General features: G+C 58.8%; 9 protein-coding genes across 9 annotated transcripts; 8 read left to right on the plus strand and 1 right to left on the minus strand.

Annotated features, from left to right (window-relative positions):
- The first annotated feature begins 489 nt into the window (after positions 1 to 489).
- GGTG_04300 (hypothetical protein) lies at positions 490 to 3,185 on the plus strand. Its single transcript, XM_009222095.1, has 2 exons — positions 490 to 762; positions 863 to 3,185. Exons 1-2 carry the CDS (start codon positions 520 to 522, stop codon positions 2,603 to 2,605), a joined length of 1,986 nt encoding a protein of 661 aa, XP_009220359.1. The 5' UTR covers positions 490 to 519; the 3' UTR covers positions 2,606 to 3,185.
- A 342-nt stretch (positions 3,186 to 3,527) lies between these two features.
- GGTG_04301 (hypothetical protein) lies at positions 3,528 to 4,185 on the plus strand (the record flags this gene model as incomplete). Its single annotated transcript, XM_009222096.1, has 2 exons — positions 3,528 to 3,567; positions 3,686 to 4,185. 2 exons carry the CDS (start codon positions 3,528 to 3,530, stop codon positions 4,183 to 4,185), a joined length of 540 nt encoding a protein of 179 aa, XP_009220360.1.
- A 567-nt stretch (positions 4,186 to 4,752) lies between these two features.
- GGTG_04302 (hypothetical protein) lies at positions 4,753 to 6,431 on the plus strand (the record flags this gene model as incomplete). Its single annotated transcript, XM_009222097.1, has 2 exons — positions 4,753 to 5,473; positions 5,548 to 6,431. 2 exons carry the CDS (start codon positions 4,753 to 4,755, stop codon positions 5,754 to 5,756), a joined length of 930 nt encoding a protein of 309 aa, XP_009220361.1. The 3' UTR covers positions 5,757 to 6,431.
- A 174-nt stretch (positions 6,432 to 6,605) lies between these two features.
- GGTG_04303 (WD repeat-containing protein 5B) lies at positions 6,606 to 10,091 on the plus strand (the record flags this gene model as incomplete). Its single annotated transcript, XM_009222098.1, has 4 exons — positions 6,606 to 6,642; positions 6,830 to 6,911; positions 6,995 to 9,773; positions 9,861 to 10,091. The coding sequence occupies 4 exons, from the start codon at positions 6,606 to 6,608 to the stop codon at positions 10,089 to 10,091; spliced, it is 3,129 nt and encodes a 1,042-aa protein (XP_009220362.1).
- Positions 10,092 to 10,680: 589 nt separating this feature from the next.
- Positions 10,681 to 15,713, minus strand: GGTG_04304 (hypothetical protein). The gene is made up of 2 exons (XM_009222099.1): positions 15,503 to 15,713; positions 10,681 to 15,415 (listed from the first exon to the last, which is right to left on the minus strand). Exon 2 carries the CDS (start codon positions 15,383 to 15,385, stop codon positions 11,150 to 11,152), a length of 4,236 nt encoding a protein of 1,411 aa, XP_009220363.1. The 5' UTR covers positions 15,386 to 15,415; positions 15,503 to 15,713; the 3' UTR covers positions 10,681 to 11,149.
- Positions 15,714 to 16,777: 1,064 nt separating this feature from the next.
- Positions 16,778 to 18,428, plus strand: GGTG_04305 (Ras-like protein Rab-11A). The gene is made up of 5 exons (XM_009222100.1): positions 16,778 to 16,943; positions 17,052 to 17,064; positions 17,166 to 17,555; positions 17,646 to 17,726; positions 17,828 to 18,428. The coding sequence occupies exons 1-5, from the start codon at positions 16,923 to 16,925 to the stop codon at positions 17,956 to 17,958; spliced, it is 636 nt and encodes a 211-aa protein (XP_009220364.1). The 5' UTR covers positions 16,778 to 16,922; the 3' UTR covers positions 17,959 to 18,428.
- Positions 18,429 to 18,606: 178 nt separating this feature from the next.
- GGTG_04306 (ribosome biogenesis protein BRX1) lies at positions 18,607 to 20,171 on the plus strand. Its single transcript, XM_009222101.1, has 3 exons — positions 18,607 to 18,938; positions 19,013 to 19,230; positions 19,353 to 20,171. The coding sequence occupies exons 1-3, from the start codon at positions 18,817 to 18,819 to the stop codon at positions 19,958 to 19,960; spliced, it is 948 nt and encodes a 315-aa protein (XP_009220365.1). The 5' UTR covers positions 18,607 to 18,816; the 3' UTR covers positions 19,961 to 20,171.
- A 279-nt stretch (positions 20,172 to 20,450) lies between these two features.
- Positions 20,451 to 22,655, plus strand: GGTG_04307 (hypothetical protein). Its single transcript, XM_009222102.1, has 2 exons — positions 20,451 to 21,965; positions 22,034 to 22,655. Exons 1-2 carry the CDS (start codon positions 21,084 to 21,086, stop codon positions 22,550 to 22,552), a joined length of 1,401 nt encoding a protein of 466 aa, XP_009220366.1. The 5' UTR covers positions 20,451 to 21,083; the 3' UTR covers positions 22,553 to 22,655.
- Positions 22,656 to 22,913: 258 nt separating this feature from the next.
- GGTG_04308 (histone deacetylase HDA1) lies at positions 22,914 to 26,703 on the plus strand. The gene is made up of 6 exons (XM_009222103.1): positions 22,914 to 23,288; positions 23,491 to 25,310; positions 25,379 to 25,442; positions 25,521 to 25,613; positions 25,711 to 26,347; positions 26,439 to 26,703. The coding sequence occupies exons 2-5, from the start codon at positions 23,698 to 23,700 to the stop codon at positions 26,215 to 26,217; spliced, it is 2,277 nt and encodes a 758-aa protein (XP_009220367.1). The 5' UTR covers positions 22,914 to 23,288; positions 23,491 to 23,697; the 3' UTR covers positions 26,218 to 26,347; positions 26,439 to 26,703.
- The last annotated feature ends 125 nt before the right edge of the window (positions 26,704 to 26,828 follow it).

A 26,828-nucleotide genomic window follows, 5' to 3' on the forward strand; every position in this document is an offset into this window, starting at 1 on the left:
TTGGCAGCCGGTACCACGGCCGACCGCCCCCTGGGCCCTCCGCCACAGCCACCCTTGTCGTCTCGACAACTGGACCAGGCGACGCTGCACCGCCCTTGGCCAGACCCGTCATCTCAACATTTCCACCTTCACCACCAAGACCACGACCACCAGACCTAGTCTGCCTCATCTTCGCCATCTGCTGCCGTAGCCACTCCATCTTGGTCCGGCACTGCCAGCATCGCAGGCTCTGCCCTCGACGGAAGTGCTTTCCTACACAACCCTAACCTTCAAGGCAACCGCGGCTGCTATACTCAACAATAGCACTATCGCTAGCCCGCGAGCGCAGGCCATCCACCCTCTGACGCTCCCCCCGCGTACTCGCCAAGAAGAAGAGACAGCCTAGTCACCACCACCCCTCCCGGGTCGCCTCCATTTCGCCAGCCAAGCCATCAGCCCTCGCCGGCCCAACCGCGACAGGGCTACCACACCTTTACGGGTCCGGTTCCTGTCGTTGCCGCCGCCGCCGCCGCCGCCGCCATGCCTGGCCATCGCCAAGAGGCCGAAGGGCTCCTTGCCCGGGAGCCCGAGAGCATGGGGGGAGACTTGGAAGACTACATCTATGAGCAGCCCGAGCCTAGATGGAGGCAACGCCTAAGGGGACGCTTGCCCTTTCTTCGATCCAAACTCTGCAGAGGGATAGCGCTCGGCCTTGTACTTCTCACCATAACCAGTATCTTCCTGGTCGCCTCCATAAAATCATTGCGAGATGGCGTCATAGATGTAAGTGTTGGACCATGTTCGCCCTTGGTCACAGCTGAAGGGGCTGTTGATGGGCTCGGTAAACCTTTGAATCGAACTGACGTGATGACGACGGCTGCAGACACCTGCGCCATCGGTACCCCAAGAATCTTCCGTCTTGGGACCTCCCGATGGCCCGCCGAATTCCGACACGCCAAGGCCCAAGCCCGATCCGCCGAAGCCTGCGCCCACGGCCTACCCGCCGTTTGATCGCGAACTCACGTTCCCGGACAACTCGCGGTGCAAGGGTGGAGACTTTAGGAAGTCCAGCAGGTACCTGCTCGCCGTGGAGGCCGGCAGGACTCTGCTAGTGAAGGAGGCTACCCTGAAAGACACGACCGAGCAGGGGGCCTACGTGCAGGTCTACGGCGACGTCGTTTTCCGCAAGTCGGACGACGGCAACGCAGCCGCCACCATCCAGCTCAGGGCCAACGACGAGAGCATCGTGGCGAACCAGGACTTTGACTCGTCGGCCCAAAGCCTGGTAGTCAAGGTCCCGCACAAGATCCCGTGGAACGACAAGGAAAAGTCGCCATGCCTGCAAGTCCGCATCACAGTCACCGTCCCCGAGGGCAGCAAGCTTGACAGCCTCCAGGTCACCACCCAGACCCTCGGTGTCAAGTTCCTCGACAACCTATCGATAGGCGTCACCAAGTCCACCCTCGTCCGCACTATCTCGGGTCAAGTCGGCGCGGCGGTTAATGGTGAAAACGATCTCGACGAGCTTGCTCACCACGGGGCTCCGCGCCACTTCCGCCTCGACTCCCGCTACGTTTCCATCAAAACCACGTCGGCGGACATTGTGGGCTCGTGGCCTCTGTTCGACCTCCTGGCGCTCGAGACCACGTCAGGCACCATCAAGGCGGGCGTCGACCCCAAACCTGTCGACGAGGACAAGCCCCGCGACGCCAAGCTCATGATCAAGTCGACCTCAGGAAACGTTGAGTTCTGGGAGCCGGTGCACCAGGCGCGCCGGGTGCTGTTGAAGCAGCAAGAACAGTCCGGGCAGGCCAACGTGCTCGCCCCGCCGCCGCCCCGGCCCGCCGAGGAGCTGCTGCCGCCCCGCGAGTACATGGTAGACGTGCACACGACGTCGGGCAGCATCAAGGGCGCCGTCGCCTTCACGTACTCGGCCCGCATCCGCTCCACCTCGGGCACCGCCGCCGTCGACCTCCTCCCCGTGCTGCCGGCCGAGCTCGCGGTGAAGCCGACGCGCTTCGCCAGCCTCGACACGTCGTCGACGAGCGGCGCCACCGCCCTCCGCGTCCTGGACCCCTTCTGGGTCGAGGGCGACAACAAATACAGCACGGCGCCGCCCCCGCCCCCGCCCCCGCCGCGACCGCCCATCGTCTCTCCCGGCCAGATCATGCCGCCCCTCAACAGCCCGGGCCAGGACCTGGGCGACCCGGAGCGCGGCATCGTCGTTCCCGTCGGCGGCGGCGGCGGGGCCTACAACGTGCCGCCCACCACGGGCCCGTCCATCATCACCCCGTCGCTGCCGACCGCGTCGAGGAGGAGGCGCGGCCCGCCCGCGGGCGCCGAGAGGTTCCTGCGCGTCCTCCGGGCCAAGCACAGCACCACCAGCGCAAACATCGGCGTGCGGCTGCCGGGCTGCTGGGAGGGCGACATCGACGTCGGCACGCGGTCCGGGCGCATCGACATCGAGGGCAAGGGCGTCCGGGTCGTCAAGAAGGGCGAGGACCTGCCCGGGTTCAACAGGCACGTCCTCGCCCGCAAGGGCGCCCAGGGCCAGGGCGACAGCTCGCCCGTCGCTATCACAACTGTCAGCGGGGACGCCGAGGTGGCCGTCGGCGGCAAGGTATAAGGGTTTCTTTTTTGGGTCACTTGGGTCTGGCTGTGTAATTTTTCTTGCTGTTTACTTGCGCTACTTTCTGTTTGTCGCCCTGGGCGATTCGTACTATCACAGGGACGCAGGGAAACGGCGTTATCTCGTATTTTATGGCATTGTTTCTTGTCTCACTCTTCTTTTCGGCCGCATAACCCGATCGTTCTATACCAAGCAGCATGGTTTTTGGCTCGTTGCCTTGCAACCGACGAGTTGCCATCTCTTGTTGTTCCCGATGCACAAGCTCTCGAGAGTCGGTCACCGGATAGTACCGTACAACGCCGTATGGTCTGGTTAGTGTTACCCAAAACGGGGTTCGTGAGATGGAAGGAATGTTGGGCTGGGAGGAGTAGGGGATTCAAGCGCAAAAGGAAAGACGAGGACGTGCTTGTGGACTATTGTCTAGCACCTACAAACAAACACACGCATGCAAACCCAACTAGTGGGCAGAAACAACTCTAGCACAACACGTACTACTTCACTCTCTATGTCCATTCGGTGGCGGTATCAATCTGGGAAAAGAGAAATACAATGTGCGCCTTTGTGTGCACGACGTGGGAGCTCTCCGCCCGGGGCGGCCGGACCGGTCCAATATCTTGCTAGTCGGCTGGCTAGCTGCTCGCGGGGCCGAAGCCGCCGGTGTCCGAGAGCCTGGGCCGCTAGCTAGACACGGCACAGGTGACTTGAGCCTGTGCTTGGGGCCAAAAGGGAGATGCGAAGCTGGGGTTGATTGTTGCGGCGGCTTTTGACACGACGAATGACTTTGGTAGTCTTTCTGAAGCTGGGGTCTTTGCTTTGTCAAAGCAGATACCTTTATCTTTATGAATGTGTGTTCAAGGGTGACATCGGATATAGCAGAACAGGCAGTATAGTTGACAAGACAAGTCTGCCTAGATATAAAATGAACGGTGAAGGCAATCCTGTAGGCGCTCTTGAGTATAGTCAGATATCTACCTTACTACCCAACTACCTACACACCCACCCATGGGGGTATTACAGAAACCAAACAGAACACACAAAAACATCCCCTCATCCCCTCCCGACTTGCACCAGCAGCAGAGAGCCCGCCCGTGTCCCCCGGAGAGATGTGCCAGTACGTGTGGACGACGTGGACGCTCTGCGCCGAGCGGCCGAACCACGCGTGCCTGCTGGCCGTCACCTTCTGCGGCGACGTGCTCGACATGCTGCCGGCGGGCCGCTACCGGGGGGCGCTCGAGGGGACCCTGCAGCTCGCGACCGTGGGCGTCCCCGACGGGGTCAGGAGGCTCGTGTCGCGCCACTGCAGGCGCAAGGTCGAGACGATGAAGCAGCAGTGCGCGAGGGCGGCCTGCCCCGCCTGCACCGGCAGCCCGCTGCCGGACAAGGACGTCCTGGGCCCGTGGCTGGACATGGCCAACCTGCCCGCCGTCGCCAACTCGGGCCTGGACTATCTCTCCTTTCCCGGGGGCGCCACGTACACGGGCCCGCTTCCGGTGCCTCCCGAGCCGGGGGACAACGACAACTCCAAGCCGGATGAAAACACCACCTCCAAGCCGGATGGCAGTGGCAATCAGGCGTGAAGGCGAGGTTAGCTCCTCACGCCCCAAAGAGAGATATCATTGCCTACCTTGAGAGATGAAGCAAAATACTCCAGGTTCTCCAGGTTCTCCATTTCATCAAGTATTTGTGAGCCGCTCCCGTTCGTGTTTGTATGCATACCTATTCACTATCCCTTGCTGACACATCGCACTTACACGACACACTACCAGTCGCGTATCACGACCTTCTATACGCTCGCCTGACAGCTGGGTCTCTTGCTCGCGGTGACAACTGGGTGACTGAGGAGGAAGTGCCGGATACGGAGCGTTGTACAAGAGCGGGAAGACTCGTGAGCGAGCGTTGCGCAGAGCGGAACGTGAGGCGGAAGGCAAGAGTGAAGCCAGCACACCCAGCGGAAAGATCACAGGCATAAAAGCAGAGCCATGGCATATTCATGGGGTGTTGCTGGGTGATGAGAGAGGGAGGCAGCGAACAAGGCAGAAGAAGCACGACGCTACCATCCGCCCACATCCTTATTCAACCAGAAGCAAACGAGCAAGCAAGCAAGCAGCAGCACGAGTGAAACAAAACAAAAAGTGTCAAAAAAGATGTGCACCTTTGTGTGGACGTCGTGGATGACCTGCCAGGCCGAGCCCAGGCACCGGGTGCTGCAGAGCATCTGCTTCTGCGGCGACGCCCGGCCGCGCTCGCGGGACGACCAGAGGCGGTACATGCCGGCGCGCCTGATCGGGAGGGAGGTGCCCGAGAGGCTGAGGAGGCTCGCCTGCGACGACAGGAGGCACGCCACGCGGCCGCAGCGCGCCTGCCACGCCTGCCGCGTCTGCGCGAGCCTCCCGCTCGACTCGGACGACCTGCCGCTCTATGACCCGGACCGGCGGCGCCTTGGCTTCCAGAACGGCCACGGGAACATTAGGAGCACCCCTCCTTCCGCTGCCACTGCCGCCGCGTGTGGTCATAATAACATGAGCGCTGTCAGGGCCAGCAACATGATTGTTCCTGTCCAGGCTAACAATAGCATCGGTCCCGTCAAGCCCAACGACATGATTAGTCCTATCATGACCAACGACACGGTCAGTCCGGTCAGGACCAACAATTACCCGAGCCCTGCCAAGACCAATGCTCCTGTCAATGGCAATGGCGATGTCAGCCCTGTTAGTTCCATCGCGAGCGCCGATATTGACGATAATGTCAGCCCCCTCAGCAGCGACGATGAGACATGGCAGGTGGCAGTTGCAGCATGGGAGACGGTAAACAGTGAACCCAGCCATGTGCAGGTCAGAACCGTAGCGGAGTGGTATCGGGGTGGGAGTGTGTAGTGGCAGCCGCAATGATTTTCATGTTGATTTCTCGCATGGCCACATAATTCCTTGCATCGCCGACAGCCCCCTCGTGCATCATGACCCGCCTGAATGCGGAGTGGGCTGCAGGTTGGGCCCAGTGGGGCGGAAACCCAAGCCGCCTGGCAACTGCTGGGACCCTGGCACGTGCTGTTGACCCTGTGCCGGAGGAACAATCATGGAAGGGCGGAAGCATGCAGAAGAACCAAGACCAGACGCTAACGATTGTCGGGCACAACATGCTTCCACATTAAGAATTGGCCTACTGTACTCGACCCTCGACCCTCGACCCCTGTTCCTAATTCCTGTTCCTGGTCGAGTCACTGCTGCACGTCAGCTGTGCTTTTTCTCTTGGGGCAGCAGCAGACACCAAAATAACCAACCAGCCATTGTTCAGCTTTGTGTCTCCTCTCTCTTGGCTAAACGAAGCGGGGAAGTTCTCGGTTAAAAAATGAAGGCGGAGGAGGAGTCGGCCGCCAGCCCGCCCCAACGCTAGTGCTCATGTGGCAGCCCAGTCGAGTCGTGCAGGGGTCATGGCCAGATCGATAATCCTTCCCTCGACCTCATGGTGTGCCCTGGCGGGGACGACGGCGAGGCAAGCAGGCAGGAGGCAGCCGCCAGATGCGGAGTGAATTGCACGCACCACTGAGTTGAGGGTATCAGTCCTGGGTCCTGTCAAATCAGCCTTGACTTGACCTGCCCTGTACCTTCCCTAAGTCTGGCTGGCTGTTGGCTCGGCTGAGAAAGACTGACGACCCCCGCTCGCAGCAGCAGCAGAGGCCAGCCTCGAATTGATCCTCTTTTCGCTTCTTCCCGACGCTGCAAAACAAGACCGAGCAAAACAAAAAGACAAAAAAATAACTTCCTTGTGCATCTGGAGCATTACGCAGCGACTTCGGGTCTCTTTTTTTTTGGACTTTTATTTGTGTTTTGATCCCCCAACCTCCCAACTCCTTGCTGCATGTGCGGGCGACCCCTTTTATTCCAGTCTTCTCGACAGCGCAGCACGCACCAAGACCGGCACCAATACCGGAAGCTTGCCCGAGCTCCAGCACGCGCAGGCCCGCGCATGAACCGCCGTCTTTTCCCATCGCTTCCCCGCCATGTCTAAGAGGGCGCGCCGCCACAGGATAAGTTATGGTTAGTGTTCTGTGCTGTTTCCTTGGATTCTCTTTGCCTTGTGCTCCCTTTGCTGCTTGTACTACCCCTTATTCCTGCATCGACTGCTTTGCGCCGCGTCGGAGCTCGAGGCAGCCAAAGCGCGCGCCAGCTCTGCCTCGGCAGCAACGCCCGCCTCCTGCTCCCCTCGCCGCTAACACCCGCACAGTTCTCGAGCTAGCCGGTTCCCAGTCCGGCGGCCATCGACTGGGCGTCAATGGCCTGGCCGTCGACCGCGAAAATGCCATCCTGTACGTGCCGAGCCACCCTCTCCCTGGCGCTTCTGCTGCCCGCCCGACCTCTGACCCTCGCTCCTCGTGCGCCCGCTGCATAGATACTCGGGCGGCCGCGACGGCGTCGTCTGCGCATGGGACCTGAACCTCGACTTGAGAAATCCCGCTGCCGCAGCCGCACCCTCGTCCTCGGCACTCGACTCGAGCCCGCCTGCTCCTGCGAATGGCGCCGCCCCCGGGCCGACGACCAAGTTCCGCGGCCAGACGCAGGCTCACACCCACTGGATCAACGACGTCGTTCTCGCCCAGAACTACAATGCCCTGGTGTCGGGCTCGTCGGACCTCACGGTCAAGGTCTGGCGCCCGCACGCCGACCCCCGCGAGGAGCCCGCCACCATCGGCCAGCACGCCGACTACGTCAAGCGAGTCGCCATGCCGAGCCAGCAGAGCAGCTGGGTCGCATCTGGCGGCCTGGATCGCAGGGTCTTCCTGTGGGATCTGAGCGGCGCCGGCAAGACGCTCGAGATCGACACGAGCGGCGAGGAGGTGGTCGAGAAGGGCTCCGTCTACGCCCTGAGCGTCAACCACAGCATCATCGCCAACGGCGGCCCCGAGTCGACGGTGCGTTTGTGGGACCCTCGCACCGGCAAGCGCATCACCAAGTTCGTTGGCCACACTAGCATGATCCGTGACATCCTGGTCAATGAAGCCGGCGACACCGTCATGACGGCAAGCTCGGACCAGACGGTCAAGGTCTGGAGCGTTACGGCCGGCCGCTGCATGCACACCCTGACCATGCACAACGACAGCGTCTGGTCCCTGTACTCGGAGGACCCCAACCTCGAGGTGTTCTACAGCAGCGACCGCTCCGGCATGGTGGTCAAGACGGACGTCCGCGGTACCAACGGTGAGTACGACGACGGCCTCTCGCTCGCCCTCGCCCAGGAGACCGCCGCTGTGAGCAAGGTCGTCGCTTGCGGCAGCCACCTCTGGACCGCCACTGCGAGCTCCTCCATCAACAGGTGGTCTGACGTCGACACGGGTCCCGATGTCGCCCTGCCCGAGCCCTACCGCGCGCAGTATCACAAACAGCGGAGGCCGTCCGTCGTCTCCACCCCGTCATCCCCCACGACCACTACCCCAGCCCCCGCCGCCGCCACGAGCGCGGCCGGCGGCTCGGCCAAGAAGGAGATCCCGGCCAGCGCCATTCTGAGGGTGTCCAACACGGCCGTCTTCCCCAGCATACCCTTCAACCCATCAGACGCCAACGCAACATCGGGAGCGAGCATCCACAGGAAGGGCTCTGAGATTCTAATGGAGCCGGCCGTGGCGGCTGCCGAGCCTATCCAGCGTCTTCCCGAGGAGACCATCGAGGGCCAGTTCGGCCTGGTCAAGCACCGCCTGCTGAACGACCGCCGGAGAGTGCTGACGCTGGACACGGCCGGTGATGTCTTGTTGTGGGACCTCATCAAGTGTCGGCCAATCCAGCGTTTTGGCAAGAAGCACTTGGAGGATGTCGAGCCCGAGATCAATACCGTCGAGGCCGTGGCCCCTTGGTGCTCCATCGACACGAGCTCAGGAAACCTCACCGTGGTTCTCGAGCCCTTCAACTGTTTCGACGCCGAGATGTACGCCGACGAGCTGGTGACAGAGGAGCCGGTCGAGTTTAGGGAAGACCAGAGGATAAACCTCGGCAAGTGGATTCTGCACTACTTGTTTGCCAACTTGATCGACGAGGAGATCAGGCGCGACGAGGCCCACAGGGCAACCCTCAACGAGGCTGTTGAGAAGAGGATAGAGGCGGCCAAGGCGAACCCGCCCATGTCTATAGATCTTCCCGACCCCTCTATTCTGCCTGGCCCCGACGATGGTGTCACCCCAGTCGCGACGCCCCGGCCGAACGGAAGCGGAGCCACTCCTGGGCTGACCATCGGGCTCGCTACACCCGCGCTTCAGCAGGCTCGCTCGTCCCTGGGCGACTCCCTGCCGGCGGCGACCCCGGTGGAGAAGCGATCGTCCCAGATCAGCCGTCCTTCGGTCGAGAAGGACGACTATTTCTCCAACGCCATCGCCTCGGTCGAGTCGGCCAAGCCGGCCGCCACCCCGGCCGAGCCTCCGACACCAGCGACCCCTACGGCCGAGCCCAAGACTCCTGGCGTTGAAAACGTCAAAGACAAGGACAAGGAGAACAACGGCAAATCGCCCAGCACACCGTTCGGTAAGAAGTTCCGTATTGGCATGCCGTTCGGGTCTAAGAAGCTGGGCCGGTCCGCGTCGTCGACGGCGCCCGAGAAGCCGGCCGTGGTGGACGAGAAGGCCGAGGAGCAGCAGTCGGAGTCGTCGTCGAGCCACGAGAAGGAGGTGGACGACAGCTTCTACGGCGTCATACAAAAGATACGCAACGAGTACGAAAAGGGGCTGGCCGAGGCGCCCGACAGGCTGGTGGAGACGCGCGTGGTGCCGAGCCTGCCGAGCGAGACTCCGGTGCTCAAGCTGCCTCCCGGCACAAAGGTCATCATTCAGGAGGAGATGCAGGGCGGCAGCGCCGAGCTGTACCGCGGCACCGTCGAGACGGTGGGACACGACGCCGACGCTATCGAGCAGCAGGCGCCCATGTGGCTCGGTGACGTGCTGCTGCTCAACTCGGTGCCGCCAAAGGACCCCGTCAAGGTGTCGTTCGTGCTGCATCCCTGGCAGGACACGCTGCCGCACATCGCCACCACGGACGGCAATAACCGCCTCAATGCGAACCGCATGCTCCGCGTCCGCAAGATCCTCGCCTACGTCGCCGAGCGCATCGACCCGCCCGAGGACCCCGAGAACCCGGACCCGGACGCTCTCAAGCCCGAGGAGTACCTTGAGCTTTACTGCCAGGACCAGGTACGTTGATGCTCTTGCTTCTGTCTCATGGCCCTATCTCATGTTCTTATACATGTTCAATACTGACTACCCTACCTGCCCATCAAGCTACTTCCCAACTCCATGAGCCTGGCCACCCTCCGCGCTCACATCTGGAGAGGCGGTAACGACGTGGTCCTCCACTACAAAGGCAACGGGAGGAAGCACATACCGATCCCTCCTCGCCCGCCGACCCCGCCGCCACAGGAGCCCAAGCTCCAAGAGGCACCTGCCCCGGCCAAGACGCCCGTGATCCAAGCAACCACCACGACGGCTGCCATTGCCGCATCCCTTCGCTGATCCAAGATGATTCTCATCGAGGCAGCGAACATGACGCCGATAGATAAAGAAGTAGATGGCTTTAGTTGGTATATACGCCTCTGTCTCCGCACCTTAGTCTTCGTAATGGTATATGATGCTTTCTTCCGCCTGCCCTGGCCGAGGGTCGAGACGCCAGCCTAGGAAAGCACGGCATGTGTCGACGACGGGGCTTTATCGTACGCTTTTTTTATACTTGACCCAGTCCCCCCACCAGCTGCATCCTTACACAACTAAGACTATAATGGGGATTTGCTTTCTGGTCGTGTACATACATTTAAGCCTCGCTACATGGTAGTGTGCGCATTGGAGACTCTAATATCCGGCTTGAGTGGTCGCTACGGTCGGTTTCGTTTCGATTAGACTCTGATCACTCATTTGTTCCCAACAACTGTGCCGGCCCTCTTACTCCCCAGACAGGCTAGATACTCTAGAGACACGAAACCAAGTATTTCTCTGCTCCAAAGTCCCGCCCCTTGCGTGCCGTGGCTCGGCCCGCGGCTCGCGGCTGGCACGCAGCTTTTTTTTTTCATTTTTTTTTCAAAAGGTTCTGCCGATGAGGAGCAGGCCGTTCCGATGTGAAAAGTTCAAATTCATCGCGTTTCTCCCTCTTGGCGGAACTTTCTTGCCTACCCAGCTCCGCGCTTTCTAGGTCTGACAACAAGATACAAGAAAAAAAAAACGCAACGAATGATCCGGGCTGTGTTTCCGAGAGCGAATTATATACATACCCCTAAGGGGCACCTGGCGCCGAGATCAAGTGACTTTGTGCTTTCTTAGTGTCGGTTGCCCACACCGACTCTTAATGATGCCGAGCTCCAGATATAAGCAATATTAAAGGAGGGCAGCTCGTGACATGTGGCTAGCTGCCCCGGCCCAGACTGCCCAGATACACTAGTCTTACACACAGCCCACCGATGTCTGTGGTTGGGTCCGGCAACACTCGACTGAACCAAGACGTGCCGGTATTTGGGGTGGCCGCTTTACCCATCCCATCTCGATCTGCCTCCCCTCCAGGGATCCGTCCAGTCAGGTTCTTGTCACTCGCGAGTGCTCGGCCTTGAGCTCTCGTCTTGTTGGCAGCCAGTCGGCTTCCGGGTGGGGAGCGACATCTTGGAGATGGTATCCCAACCAGCGACATTGATATGCGTAAAGTCCCGGCCCTCGGCCCGCTGGTCAGCGTACCACGCCGTCGTCGGCCTGTATTTGTACTTGACCCAGGCGGCGCTCCTACCGTGCATCTCCTCCCGCTGTGCGACCTCAACCATGTGATTCTTGCACAGGGACGCGCCCAGTGGCGGCTTGTGGGCCGCGGGTGGGTGAAACACCACGGAGTATTTGCCGCCATCTTTCGGGCCCGAATCCGGAGGGACCAGGTCTGGTAGCGGCTCGAGCTCTGGGACATTGACGGGCTTGAACCCATGATCCAGCATCTCGTCTCCCGCCGGGAGCGCCGTATCCCAATTGTCGATGACGAACTCGACAAAGTTTAGGCACGCATCAAAGTCGGAGCCTGTGTCATTCGGAATGTCGCCCAACCACACTTGCTGAAGAGTCTGAGGAGCATTGTAGTCCTTGCAGAACTTCCTCTTCGAGGTTTCGACTACAAGCTTCACAAGCTTCTGTTGCGCAGTGGTCAGGTCGGTTAACAAAGGCCGCGCGACCCCGCTGAGCCGATGGTGGGCTGCGGGATCGACGATGAGCAGCTCCGTCTGTTCCCGGCATTTTGACCGGAGGAAGACAAGCCAGGGCTGACGGGGCGCATACAGTCCCGAAGACTCTGCATCCGGGTCCCACGCGTCGTCCTCGGTGTAGAAAAAGCTTGCGTAAAGATGGTACTTCTTGCTGAAGGGCCACGTGTAATTCCACCAGGCTTCGAATGTTCCATGGTTCAGCACATGTCCAGGCTTGTACACATCTCCCTCTGTGTACATTACCGGGTATCCATAGAGCCTCCAGAAACCAGGGTTCCTGTGGACTGGGCGATGCAGAGAAAAGAGATGGTTGTGCAGAGAATCAAAATCATCGAACTTAAGGATTCGACTTTGAAATCTGCCGGGCCTGATGGGCGCCCTGGCTGCGGGAGGCGCCATATGAACCACAGGAGCTGGCTGTGGCAGTTGCTGTGACACAGCCTGCTTGGCCCTTTGGGTTTCTTCCTGCTGCACCCTCCGGAGAGCATCCGGGTCGTTCGTGGTACCCGGCTCATACCGCGGCATCCACATCGGGCACTCGGCTGGGGACTTTGAAGTCGTCCCGGCGACGTGGAACCTGCGGTACTGATCCGAGTGTGCGATAGACCATGCACCAAACCAGTTGACAAGGCTCTGCTCGTCGCGGGCATCAATTTCCTCATCGACAAAGAGGACTGGAGTCGCGTAAGACTGGTCAGGTATAACTGTCAAGCGAGGCCCGATCATATCCAGCATCGCCAATGCCAGTTCGTGCCTGACCGTGGTCTTGTCATCCTTGACGTGGTGAGCCGAGACATGATCCAGAAATGGGACGATGTCCTTGGGCACCATGAGAAGTTTCCGGGCCCCATGGCGGCTGTTGTTGCTCAACGGCAGCGCGAGCACGAGATCAAGGGCGTGGTCTGGCTCCGCGATGTAGAAGCTTGGTGTCAGGAGGAAGACGTGATTGTGTGGGAAAAGACGCACGGGCTGGATATCGAAGCGCCCTTTTGACGCCTCACCGGGAAGTTCTGGAACCGACGGTATCAGGGCCGGCGATGCGCTACCCTTGTCCGGCCAGAACCAGACGAGATGATCGCGGCCGTTACCCAGAAAGCTGGCTAGTGACGGAACCTGCCTCAGCATCGACATGGACGATTCGTGCACTATGAGAACCGCCGAGTCTTGGTTCCTGCTAGCCAGCTGGAGGAAAGCCCTCCAGCTCCCATCCTTCATGGGCACGAATACTTGCGCATCGGGATTGCAATCCCGAATCCAGAGCATGAGCTGGAGGAAGTAAGGCACCTTGGACGGGGGGAAAAGCATATAGAAGAGATGCTTATGGGTCGCAGCGCCCTCGGGCTTGGGCGCAACGAGGCTGTTGTAAAGCGACTGGTTCATTCCGAAGACGGTATCCATAGCCTGATGGCGGTCAGAACCGCCAATCGGCTGCGGCTGCAGTTTCCAGTTCAAGAACGCGGGGATTTCGACGTGCGGGATGAATATGTGGTACCTCAGCGCGCTATTCTCCTCACTCAGGGTCGAGCTGGCCGCGCCCTGCAGCTCCGGGAACGCCCAGTCGTCTAGTTTGGACGGGTAGGCCAAAATGTTGTAGCACGGTCTGGCAAAGATTATTCCTGACCCAGTGGCCTTGAGCCGCTCGGCAACGTTTGACAGCGCCTCTTCACCCTGCTCGACGGGGCTGGTCAAGTTACCATGCCAATGGGGCTCTAGAGGCGAGCGCATGGTTTGGCGGGCAAGAAAAGTGTCGGCAAGGCAGGTGTGGCTGAAGTGTACTGACTCCTCCGCGAGGAAGTCTGGGAGCCAGGGTCTCTCGTTTGGAATGCCCTTGAAACAGACTTCCAGGCTGGTGCTGGATCCTGCCCCAAACACAGCCTTTTTCATGACATCTCGCGTCGAGACCCGCGCCGCCTGATACTCAGACAATGTCCACTTTCGGACGGTGTGTTGTTCGGAGGGCGATTCGGCAATCACAGGGCTGTCGAGGACCATTGGGATACCATCGTCGACGCTATTGTTATCATTGTTGTCATCCACATTGGGAGCAACGGGGTCATCGATATCCATGACGGCGGTCGACACAGCCTTGGGGCTCTGAGTATCGGCGAAGTGTACCGACTTGCGCTTCTTGGCCCGTGGTGCGTCTGGAGCTGCAGCCGACTCTGCCTGTCGCTTCTCTGTGGGGGCGCTAACGCTGTTCCCTGCTGCAGCCGGATCTGCCTGCCGCTTCGCTGCGACGACACTTGGGCTGTTTCCCGCTGTAGCCCCCTCGGATGCGTTGGGCTCGCCCGCGTGCCCTTCTTGGGCAGGCCTGATGTTGCCCGGCGTGGTCGCCTCAGCCAAGGCACTAGCACGAAGGACAGCAGGGTCCACGTGCGAAGCAAAAACCACATTCTGCAGCGACAAGCCGGGATCCGCATTCTCTAGGTCTCGCCCTCTTAGCTGTATCTTTCTCTTGGTGGAGAGGTTCCAAAACTTGGCGCCGCTGGTGCTAGTTGGCGACGTTTCCAAGGCAGGATTTGCCGGGATTTCAGTCGAGCTCTTCCGGCGCGGCTTTCGTTTCTTGCCATCAATGAATACGTTTCGTATTGGCGGCGCGCTTTTGCGGGCTGTCCGGCTGGCGGCGGTCTTGGCAGCCGCCGCCGGTCGCTGGGATGCGAGTGACTTGGAGAGGGCATCTGTCTTGGAACCAAGAGGCCTTGCAGTCCCTTGATAGCCCGTGGCCGACCTGACCCCCGCCTCAACCGCTACTTTGCCACGCGCTGCCGAGTCCACCGAAGATGAGCTGACTGTGCTTTTGGGCACGGTGGCCTTTGCGGCTGCTGGTGCGGCTGCTGGAAGACCCGTGAAAATGCGTTGCTTCCCACGGGGCGTGGCGGGAGGCTTCGCTTGATGCGGTAGACTATCCTTCGGCTTGTCGATAGTTTGCGCGTTCGCACCGCCACCCGAGCCCGATACGGAGCTGCGGGGAGGCTCAGCAGCCTCAGTCGGGGTCTCGGTCAGCGCCTCGACCGAAGCCCCGGCCTCGCTCTCATCAGACATTTCGCTGTCCGAAGTGGGAAAGTCTGGGTAGTAGATGGGCTCCAAGTTCAGGCGCACCCGCTCAGCGTTTTTTCTTTCCCTTCGCTCAATCTCGGAGGCTTTTGCTTGCCTCCATTTGGCGATGACTTCATGCTGTGGTGGCTTCAGTCCAGCCGCAATCTCATGCTTGGTCCGCTCCCATTCGTCTCTCAAAACGTCGTTGATTGCCTCGGCCGGCTCCCACGACCAGTCCTTGAAGGCATAGTTTGTCCACTCGATGAGATACTTCTTGCTGCCATCGCGAAGGATCTTCTCTGCATGAAGCGCCTCGACCTCGTACATGTGATCGGGCCCAAGGTCCGGGTCCTCAGACGAGGCAATCGAGACATGGTCGTCGTGGTGTTTATCTTCTGCCGCCCCGACGGCCTGATCCGCTGACGCTGCGTTCACAGGCAGCGCCGCTGGCTGATATTGGCCACTGGGGGCCTCAGGCGCGGCGGGACGCGCCTCGTCCGGCGCCGATGCGCGGACCAGAGGCAGAGAACCCTGCCGCGCCGACATGACCGGGTCGGTTTGATTTGGATATCGACGCTGGGCGAGAGTGAGCACAGGATTTGCACAATGATGAGACGGCACGACGTCGCATTGTGCAGTTTTCCAATGTTCTGTTCCCCGTACCTAGAAGCAGCAGTTATAGAATTGTTTCAACTGTGATGAAGAAGTCGCGTTTGCTTTCTCGTTTGTCGAGGAAAGACCACCCCATGTCATGTCGCAACCCAATGCACGTGACCTTTAGCGTCCGTCTATGGGCGGCAGCATGGATATGACGCCAATTGCGCGACGTTGAGTTGAGTTGAGACCCGACGCTAAACAACGACGCCGCTTATCCCACGGGCACCTACCTATTGACCAAGCGTGGATATAGGTCCAGGCCTGCTGCAGTGGTTGTGCTAGGCAGTCAGCACTGTTCGGTGTGTCAGTTGCCGGTGGATACCACGTGCGTCGCTTCAAGGTGAGTACCAAAGACGTAGAAGTACATGAGCAGGCAAGGATGCGACAAGGTGATAGGTTGCCGCGACCTGATAAAGCACCGTCTGGGAGAAGGTTGTAAATTGAAATATACTCATGAAACTTTGTGCAAACTCTCCCCTTGCCCACCTCAGTAGCCGCCACTATTGTGGAACCAGGATAGGTAGGTACCTAGGTATCTATTTCACCTTCGCATCTCGACTTCACCTCGGGGCGGAAACCAATCAAGCAACAAAGGAGAGATAATGGCGTGCAGGCTGCCGCGAGTTAATTCCTCCAAGGACTCGACCAACCAGGAGACCTGCAGCACCGCTGATCTGACGACGATACAAGCGACGGCAGCCCAGCTGGTGGGCGGGATCGCGCAAGTACCGCCTCTGTGTTGGGCTGTGCGACCACAGCCCACCATGACTGTGACTAGTAGTGCTAAATATACCACATGCACATTATCCCTCCCGCGCTCGCAGGCAGCACCACCAACCACCTCGCTGATTGTATTGTCACCAGTTCGTGTCTGCTGCGCCGAGTACAAAGGGTGGAACGCTTGTCGCATTCCAATGAGAGGAGGGGGAAATGCACGGCCCAATTGATACCCGCCTTGGCCAAATATGAAAAGAGAACCAGAACTAGGTGAGGATTAGGAAGAAGAAGAAACGACGAGAAGAAAAGAGGGAAAGGTGATTGCGTGGAATGCCAGATGGAATCAAAGGAGATGGAACTCGGAAGTGAAGCGTGCGGAATAAGCCTCCAGTCGATCAGGCAGTCAGTTTAGTTTGTCTGGTGGGCCGCTGCTTTGTCCAGTTTTCGGGGTGCTCTAAGCCTCCCTCTGGGTGGTGGTGGTTGTGTCCGTGTGGGGCGACCAAAGCCCAGGGAGGTTGCCGCCACATGAATGGATGTCACCACCTCACCATCCATCTTCATATGGGCCTTCTTTGCAGCCCGCATCATCGACTTTTCTCTTGAAAACAAAACAAACCCGCGCTCCAGGCCTCGCAAAACACGACTGGCTACCATCTACTACCATTTTCGACAACAGCATTCCCTGCACGACTTACCCCTCGCTGTCAATATGGCCAACGACGAGTACGACGTAGGTCGCCCCCATCCCCGCCCGCCGCCATGCCCTCCCCTGCCAGCTTGACATTGCTTTCTCCCACCATGTCGCCCTTGGCTGACCACGCAGACATTGCGCGCGTAGTTTCTCTTCAAAGGTGAAGACCCAGACTCCCCACCGCCCTTGCGCCCGCCGGCCCGACCGAGTCTGCCCGCCTCCCCTCGTTGTGTCCCCCTGCTTACCATGCCCCGATTGCAGTCGTGTTGATCGGAGACTCCGGCGTCGGCAAGTCCAACCTGCTTAGCCGTTTCACCCGCAACGAGTTCAACCTCGACTCCAAGTCGACCATCGGCGTCGAGTTCGCGACCCGGTCCATCCAGGTCGACTCCAAAACCATCAAGGCTCAGATTTGGGACACGGCAGGCCAGGAGCGCTACCGGGCAATCACTTCGGCCTACTACCGAGGCGCCGTCGGCGCCCTTCTCGTCTACGACATCAGCAAGCACCAGACCTACGAGAACGTGATCCGGTGGCTCAAGGAGCTTCGAGACCATGCTGATGCGAACATCGTCATCATGCTGGTCGGAAACAAGAGCGATCTGCGGCATTTGCGCGCCGTTCCGACCGAGGAAGCCAAGGCATTCGCAAGTACGTGCCACCCCTGGGAGTCCCCCGCCCTCCAGCGAGTGCAACAAGGTTTGGCGCTCCACGGGAACTAATACAAAAGCGCTGCGATAGGCGAGAACCACCTCTCCTTTATCGAGACCTCGGCGTTCGATGCCAGCAACGTTGAGCTTGCTTTCCAAAACATCCTGACTGGTACGCAAATCGCATGGCCCTCGCGCACTCGTGCTATGAACGCAGGCCGCCATTGCTCTCACCCACCCCCCGCGCGTCCCAGTATTGACATATTGCCACAGAGATCTACCGTATCGTTTCGAGCAAGGCCCTGGACAGCGGCGACGCACAGGCGATCCCTCAAGGGGGCACGACTATCCCTCTCAGCAAGACGGCGGATGACGGTGCGGGTCAGGGAGGGAAGTGCTGTTAATTTCTTCACGGCGCCGGTCGCACCGCTCATTAGAGCAGGAATGATACACACAATGGCGTACACTGGCCGGACTTACGTCAACCGAGGGAGCATCAAATGGGCTTTTCTCACGAATTTCGCTGGTGTCTTTCATGGAGTGTGACGACGATATCGGGCTGAAAGGGGGGACTGGGTGGGAAGGAAGGGAGTGTTTATTTTATCATATTATTTCTCTGTTTCCGCTTTCCGCTTTGCTCTGCTCTAGTATCTGCTTTTCTATCTCTCTCTCTCTTGCGGATTGTATGGGATCCTCCAAGGAGGGTTTTCATGGCTCTTCCGGGCCTTGGCAGTCAAGATAATATAGGCATGCGCTTGTTTACGACGGAATTTGCTTACAACCAAGTGGGCATTAATTCCTACATTCCATTTGCGTCGAGGTTATAGATCGCCCAACGCCTTCATATTGGGTGATGCAGAGGCTAGAGGGGAAGGCAGACGCTGGCCGCCACCTGGCATTATGTGAACGCAGAGGCGGACCGCTAGCTCATCGCGCGCCCGCAGTGAGGAGAAGTTGGGTCTAGGCTCCCTACTTGAAGACCCCACTATGGCTGGTGGGACGTCACCTTCGAGGCTGGGCCCACAATAGCAGACCGATAAGGAATGATAGCGAAGGAAAAGAAGAAGAAAAAAAAAAAGGAAAAAAGGAATCTGGAGCCCAGCGCAAACGCGAAGTGCGCTGAAAGCAACATCCAGCGATTGACCACGATACCAGGTCCCTCTAAACACGACCCGACGCCCATTTCACACCAAAGACCCAGAGCAACGGATAGTTCAAGGACCGATCCACATATATCGGCTCTGTGACTTTTGTCTTTTAGGATGGCGTCCGTCTACAAGTCCCTCTCGAAGGGCGCATCGGACAAAGATGGCGCCGCGTCGACAGGACCGCGCAAGAACAAGCAGAGGGTTCTAATCTTGTCGTCGAGGGGCGTCACTTTTCGGTGAGCTCTGATGTCTGGGCCCCCGGCTCTGCGCCTGGGCAAAATGGCTTCGCGCTGACCATTCAATGATGCAGGCACCGCCATCTCCTCAACGATCTCGCGTCCATGCTGCCCCACGGCAAGAAGGACGTCAAGTTTGACTCCAAGTCGAAGCTTTATCAACTAAACGAGCTCGCCGAGCTGTACAACTGCAACAACGTCCTATTCTTCGAGGCGCGCAAGGGACAGGACCTTTATGTGTGGGCATCAAAAGTGCCCAACGGCCCGACAGTGAAGATGCATCTTCAGAATTGTAAGGCCACGGACAACTCGTGTGAAGGGCAAAAAAAGAGCGGTTGCGGGATGAGGATGGAACGGCGGGACAATGGCCGGGTGCGAGAGACGCCGTGCTGACCACTTTCCTGACATGCACAGTGCACACGATGGACGAGCTCAACTTCACCGGAAACTGTCTCAAAGGGTCACGTCCGATCCTGTCGTTCGATGCGGCGTTCGAGAAGGAGGCACACTATCGCGTTATCAAGGAGCTGTTCCTGCACATCTTTGGCGTCCCCGAGGGCGCCAGGAAGTCGAAGCCGTTCGTCGACCACGTCATGGGCTTCAGCATAGCGGACGGCAAGATCTGGGTGCGGAACTACCAGATCAACGAGGTCGAGCAGTCCAAGGGCGACGGCGAGGAGGGCAAGGAGGAGGGCGAGAAGAAGTCGAAGAGCAGCAGCAGCAAGAGCAAGGGGGGCAAGGACACGGACATCAACCTGGTCGAGATTGGGCCGAGGTTCGTGCTCACGCCCGTGGTGATCCAGGAGGGCGCGTTCGGCGGGCCCATAATATACGAGAACAAGCAGTTCGTGTCGCCCAACCAGGTGCGCGCGGACCTGAGGAGGAAGAAGGCCGGCCGGCAGCACCTCCGCTCCAGTCAGCAGGCCGACAGGACGGCCAAGAAGGGCGACCTCGGCCTGCGGACCGACGGCGGCAAGAGGCAGCGGGAAGACGAGTTAGATACCCAGAAGCTATTTGCATGATATGCCGCTCGCTAGCTGGGGCGGGGGCTTGTTTGTTGCCAAGATAGGACGTGTAGATACCTCGGGCTGTTTTGAGCTGGGATCATGGTTGATGCGGGGATGAGCACCTCCGAACTCTCAAAATCTTTCTAGGTATGGTTCCGAGATGCTAGATGCTGTTGTTGAAAGCGCTCAAAACACACTTCCCAATCGCTGCGTACGTAATGTGTGCCTGTTTTTTTTTTTTTTTCATTTATATCTTGTGGAAATCCTCACAGCTCCTTGCCCCTGGGTCTTTTCCTGGTTGGTAGCGGAAAGCCCACGCCTCCAGCTTTCACAAGCTCGGCTTGAGGTTTCTCACCCCAGATGAGTGAGCGGGCCCCTGCAGGCTGGGGTGACCAAAACTCCCCGCTCGCCCCCTGAGCGGTGGTGTTTGAACCCCTGCCCGACGCAGGTTGACAGGCCCGCGTTGCCATTCAGCCACCCCGAAAGCTGGGGTGCTGGACAACTGACGCGATTGATCAGCTCCGGCCGCGACTTTAAATAAACATTGACAAAGCTGCTCCCCTCTGCCGGCTGCACCGTCGCTCCTGTCCTTCCTCTCTCCTTCTCTGTTTGCAGTTCCAGTCCCCTGTGCTCCCGTGCATCACGCGATAACATCAGAAGCGTGTGCCCGGATCCGCCAGCAGCGATGGCGGAAGCTGAACACGCAACTCCGGCAGCGCCGTTCGTGGTGCTGCGCGGAGCCTCATCCGAGATGCCCCAGCGCATCATCACCTCTCCTCAGCACCTGGACAACCCCAACGGCGGGGTCGAGACCGTCTAGGTGAAAGGGGGATACGTGCCTCATCAAGTGAGGCGAGGGTTTGGAGCTGCCGTCCTCATTGGATCCAGTCCGACGAACCCATATCACCCTTTGGATATCCAGGACGGCTGTTTACCAACAGTTGTCTGCCCTGGGGAAGCCGTTTTACACGGAATAACTCATTTCGCTTTTATACACACAGCTCTATTTTATCATTAAAATTCCTCCTCTTGATCTCAAAGGATACTCAGCAGTGCCACCGCCCGCCCGCCTTGCTTGAAGAGATCATACGACCTATACATCTTCTACAGCCACTGATAAAGTTCGGAGCTTAAAAATATGGCGGCTGTCAGCACCATGTCCACATCTGTGGATGGGTCACACCTCTTCCCCTGGGGGGACCTGGGCGGCACCACCAACCTCTTGCCTTCCAGCAGTTTGACGGCGATCCTCTCATTCGTTGTTGGTACCTGCAGCTCATGCCCTGGCTTGGAAACGCTACCTGGGGAGCTCATCCTTGAAATTTTCAAAGATCTAGACGTTGTGAGCGCTGTCATCTTAGCAACCACTTGCAAACGACTCCGGCAGCTCTTCATCAACCACAGGTCTCATATTGTCTTGTCGATACTGCCATCTGACCCCGAGATCAGCCCGGTAGATGGATTATTTCAGGTCGCGGCCATGGATCCGGGCGACCTCAGCATCCCTTGGGGCACCTGGCTATACAAGGAGGTATGGTTTAGAAGGAAGCTGCTTTGCCCCGGTGGGCAGTTGCCCGTTTGGGTCTGCGAGGGCCGCAATCCCCAGCGTGCGAAGTTCAAGACAAATGCCGACGAGGCCGTGCTCCCTCTCGGGGTCGCATGCCTTGGCGAGGCCGATATCGATCGACTCCTGGAGATTTCCAAAGTTGCCAGGGGATGGGAGCGCATTTTCCCACGCTTCCGCTTCTGGCAACACCCGGAGCACGCCCGAAGACTGCGGCCTCACGAGGCCGTGCGGTTGCGCAGGGCGCTGTATCACTGGATGAGATACGACTACTATTTTCACGGCGACCGCCTCCCTCCGCCGGGGCCCTTGGAGCCGTTCGGTTCCGACGAACGCTGCAACTTTGTCCGCATGCTCGACAGCGGCGAGGCATCGGAGCTCGCGGACCTGTGGATCACCGTGAAGGCGGCAGCGGCGTCGCTGTGCCCTAGCCTGACCGCTGTCCGCCTCGACGTGGTGAGTTCTACCGCGACAACAAACCAATATGCTGTCATGTGCTGACTAAACACTGTCGTGGAAATCAGGAGTCGTCGGTGACGGAGGAACAACTCACCGGCGTTGCCTGGGGCGCGACAGACCACGAGCACTCGATGAGCGTCTCGACGATGCTGAAGCTCGGTCCGGAAAGGCTGCTGTACTACATTGAGCACGCGCACGATTACAGCAAAGCGAGGCTGGTCGACGAGATCTGCCGGCAACGCCCTTCCATTGAGTCTGATACGGAGAGCTTGACGACAGCCATTAGCGTGGTGTACCGAGAGCGGTACGATCATTGCCTTTCACACGAGGCCCCGGTGCCACCCAGTCCCTTCTCGTCCCCACGAGAGCCCTTTGGGGGTATTCTGGACTGGGGTGAGGAAGAGCTCGAGTCGCTGCGAGGTAGTGTCATGGCTGGTTTTGGGTTGAGGTGGCTGGCTGAGGATGAGGAGGATGAAGATGAGGAGGATGCGGAGGAGGATGAGGAGGAGAGCGAGGACCAGGAGGAAGTTGCAGGAGAGGAAGGAGATGCCCATGGTATGCTGGCAGGAGGCCTGGGATTCTAATCCAGACGGGTAGCCGATCAACTGCCATTTCCTAATGGCTTCTTCTGGTCATATCCTATACGACGCAGTGCCCATCAATGTCCATGTGCAATCTGATTGTTACCCAACCTGTGTTCTTGTTGTATCGCCCAGCAGACACACATGAAGACAGTTGAAGACCAAAAGGACTGTACTTACCTACCCTGTAGTTTACTTGCTGTTGCGCCTTTGGTGTAGTTTTGAGGTAAGAGCAGCGCAGCGTAGGGAGTGGCTGTATTTGGAGGCTGCAAGGCTGGATGGGGGTGGGCAGGGCCCGAGCTTTACGCGCCACGCAAGGTGCGGTTGCGCGCACAGCACCCATGACCATCAAATTGATCTCAACCACCGACACAACACCAGACGCCAGACAGCCTCCCATCTCACACTGGAGCCCACGCTCTTTTTTTTTTTGACCCAACCCAACCCACGTATCCGCCTTCTTATTTTTCTTTTCTTCCGCGGTTGCTGCTATAAGCTGGCAGGTGGCCCTTCGCCGCCTTTATCAGCACGCTCCGCAATTGAGCGGTATCCGCAGCGCGCCATCTGCCCTGCTGCATCGTGCCGAGCACATCGATCTGAGAATCTCAGCCTCGGCCCTTGGTGCACCTTCCGCACGTCCGCATGCGAGGCTGACTGCGAAGCACTGAGCGACACGGCGCACACGGACTTTGAGCCAGAAAACACCTTCAGCTACCCCCTCACTTCGAGGCAGTTCAATGTAGGCACACTCTCTGTTCAACTTCACTGCTCACCATCTCGCGAACCCATGATCTTACCCGGCAGGGCTCATCACCCAAGAGGTGGCGGATGGAGATCGTTCACATCCAACATGGTCAATGCGCACCCACAGAGCATATCTCCCTTAAATATTTCATATTTCTAGCATCTATCATTGCAACACATGGCTGACCTCGCCCAAGCTCTGTTCTCCGGAGACCCTCTGAGGACATTATTACACGTGCTTCACTGGACATAAGCGGAAGACTTGCTGGTCTGACCCTCAAGCGCCGCACAAGGCCTGTGGCCTCTGGATGATACGGCCAAGGATCGTGAGCCACCTTACGTCTCGCCTCTTCAGGCTCTAGCCCTCGCCGGCTGCCGGCTGGCTGCTGGGCCCGGGCGTCGTGATGGAGGATGGCGACCACGACGTGGTCATGGAGGGCGTCAGTGTGGCGCCCTCGGCGTCTGGATCGTTAGCTAACGGCTTCATTGACCCGCGCGACTTGGTCGCGCCTTCCCGCGAGGACTCTAATGACGCCCAGAGCCCCTTCGAAGGCCTGGGGGATAATGAGTCGGACGAGGATGACCGCGTGTTCGACCCCCAGGAGTATCCCGAGTACATGCGCAGACGCGGCCAGTTGCCTACCGGCTGCTGCTATGACGACCGCATGAAGCTGCATTCTAATGCTGACTTTGGATCTTCGCCGCATCATCCCGAGGACCCTTCTCGCATCGAGGAAATCTTCAAAACTCTCAAGCGCGCCAACCTGATCTTTAGGGGCTCTGATGCTGAGTTGGTTGAGGTTCTGCAAACCAACCCCAACGCTTATCTCTGGCGTATTCCTGCCCGGGAGGCGTCGCGAGAAGAGATATGTCTGGCGCACGACCCCAAGCACTACGCTTGGGTACAGTCACTCGCCGATACCCCGACCCAGGAGCTGCGTGAACTTTCGAGACGGTTAGACCAAGGCCGCGCCTCGCTCTATGTCGGTAGTATGACCTACGAAGCATCTCTAATCTCAGCCGGTGGTGCCATCGAAACGTGCAAGGCAGTCGTGTCGGGAGAGGTCAAGAACGCATTTGCTGTCATCCGCCCGCCCGGCCATCACGCCGAATGGGACGCGCCCATGGGCTTTTGTCTATTCAACAACGTTCCCGTTGCGGCCAAGGTGTGCCAAAAGGAGTTTCCGGACATCTGCCGGAAGATCCTCATCGTGGACTGGGATGTCCACCACGGCAACGGAATCCAGAATATCTTTTACGACGACCCCAACGTTCTGTACATCTCCACCCACGTTTATGACGGAGGCGAATTCTACCCTGGCCGGCCGGAGAACCCCAGCATTCCCGACGGCGGCATCGATAAGTGCGGCGACAGGGCTGGGCTTGGCCGGAACGTCAACATCGGATGGGATAAGCAAGGTATGGGCGACGGTGAGTACATGGCGGCCTTCCAGAAGATCATAATGCCTATTGGTCGCGAATTCGATCCGGACCTGGTCATCATCTCGTCCGGTTTCGACGCGGCCGCAGGCGATCAGCTCGGAGGCTGCTTCGTATCGCCCGAATGCTACGCCCACATGACGCACATGCTCATGTCGCTCGCTGGCGGGAAGGTGGCCGTTTGCCTCGAGGGCGGCTACAACCTCCACGCCATCTCGCAATCCGCACTCTCCGTCGTCAGGACGCTGATGGGCGAGCCACCCCCGAGGATGCCGGGTGGCTTGCCGCCGATCAACCGAGAGGCCGCCCGCCTCCTATCCCAGGTCCAGGCGTGTCAGGCGCCGTACTGGGACTGCATGAGGCCGGGAATCGTCGACGTCCCGGACGCGCTGGCGCTCGGTGCCGAGCGCCTTCACGACATGGTCAGGGAAGCGCAGCGGCAGAAGCTCGCCACAGAATTCGGGATGCTCCCGCTGTACATCCAGCGCGACCGCTCCTGCAAGTCGTTTGAAAATCAGGTCTTGGTGACTCCGGATATTAACGATGCCCGCAAGATTATAGTCATCATTCACGATCCGTAAGCCTTTGCAGAAGCCTCGAGTCGGGAGAGATTAAGTCATTATACTCACGGTTTACAAAACACAGTCCCGAGCTTCTTGCGCAGCCAGATCCCCTTGACAACACTTTGAGCTCGCATAACGCTTGGGTTGTGAGTTTACACTACATTCTTTTTGCTTGGTAAATTCCTCGCCGGCAAGGCCACGGTGGTCGCTAACACGACGCATAGCATGATGGCGTCTATGGGTACATCAAGTGGGCCATCCAGGAGAAGTTCGGTGTCGTAGACATCAACGTCCCGCAATACATCACGCTTCCCGAGGTAGGTTCTTTTCCAAGCCCGGCCGTCTGGGCTGGAAGGGAAGAGGGGGCAATAGTTCACTGGCAGTCGCTAAAAAGATGTCTCGTCACCTTCGCAGGACACGGATTCTTTTACTCAGCGGACCCCCGAGCAGCAGCTGCAGCTGCAGATTCAGGAGATCATCGGATACGTCTGGGATAATTATCTCCAATTGTACGACAACGTCCAGGACATCATCCTGCTCGGCGTTGGAGCGGCATACCTCGGTATCAAGACGCTCCTGATCAACCGAGACTGTAAATCTCGCATCACTGGTGTCCTCAGCTTCGTTACGGGCAGCCTGCGGCCTGTTAAGAGTGACACCGACCCGGACCTCTCGACATGGTACAAAAACAACTCTCGCATTTACGTGGGCAGCGCGCATGCCTGTTGGCAAAGTGAGGACCTTGCGAGCAAGGTCAAGAAGCGCCGGTTCGGGTCCGTGCTGCGCAGCCCGCACGATGGCCTGAACCGCATGATGAAGCACCACGCCGAGGAGGCGCGGGACTGGATCCAGGCTCGCGTCGCCCCGTCCCCTAGCCTTGACGGGGACACCACCGAAGACGAGGACGGCGCTCTGGCTTAGGTGGCCAACTCCGCGCGGAACAGCGTCGACAAGGGCAAATGCCAACGGCTGTCTGTGAGTTCGTCGTCAGAGGCTAACAGCCCGACCTCTACTTTGGCACCTTAGATCCCGCTACAAGGGAACCAATGGGGTTTGTTATACTGCCTGTTTTTTTCCTTCATATCGTACTCTGCTTTGTGTCTGAGGTTGACTTCTTTTCCCCTTTCCATCATTGGAGTTAGGCGCTCCGAGAGAAAGCGTCGACCGCGGAAGTGGTTTTCATTCAGCACAGTGGGGCCGGCCGTCGTCGCCGATGTCCCCATTGAATCACCCCAAAAACTACGTTTCCTGCCTTTTTTTTCTTCTCTTTGTTTCCGCGTCAAATCCCACGGCCGAGCATTTCAGCCAGGTGTTACATAGGCATCAGATCTCTGAATGAAACCTCAGGAACCCGAAACCCGTTCTGGCGCCATGGTCAAGGCCAGTCCAGATTTGTGCCAAGCTAACCTAACCATTCTTGCTCAACAGTGGAAACTGGCTCGCGTGGCTGATGTGGGCAGCCGCACCGCCTGGCAGGGATTTGTAACACAAGGCCATTGAGCAAATGGCAACACGACGGAAGAAACAGCTGA

The sequence above is a fragment of the Gaeumannomyces tritici genome (genome assembly GCF_000145635.1).
Source record: "Gaeumannomyces tritici R3-111a-1 unplaced genomic scaffold supercont2.2, whole genome shotgun sequence".
Classification (NCBI taxonomy): domain Eukaryota; kingdom Fungi; phylum Ascomycota; class Sordariomycetes; order Magnaporthales; family Magnaporthaceae; genus Gaeumannomyces; species Gaeumannomyces tritici.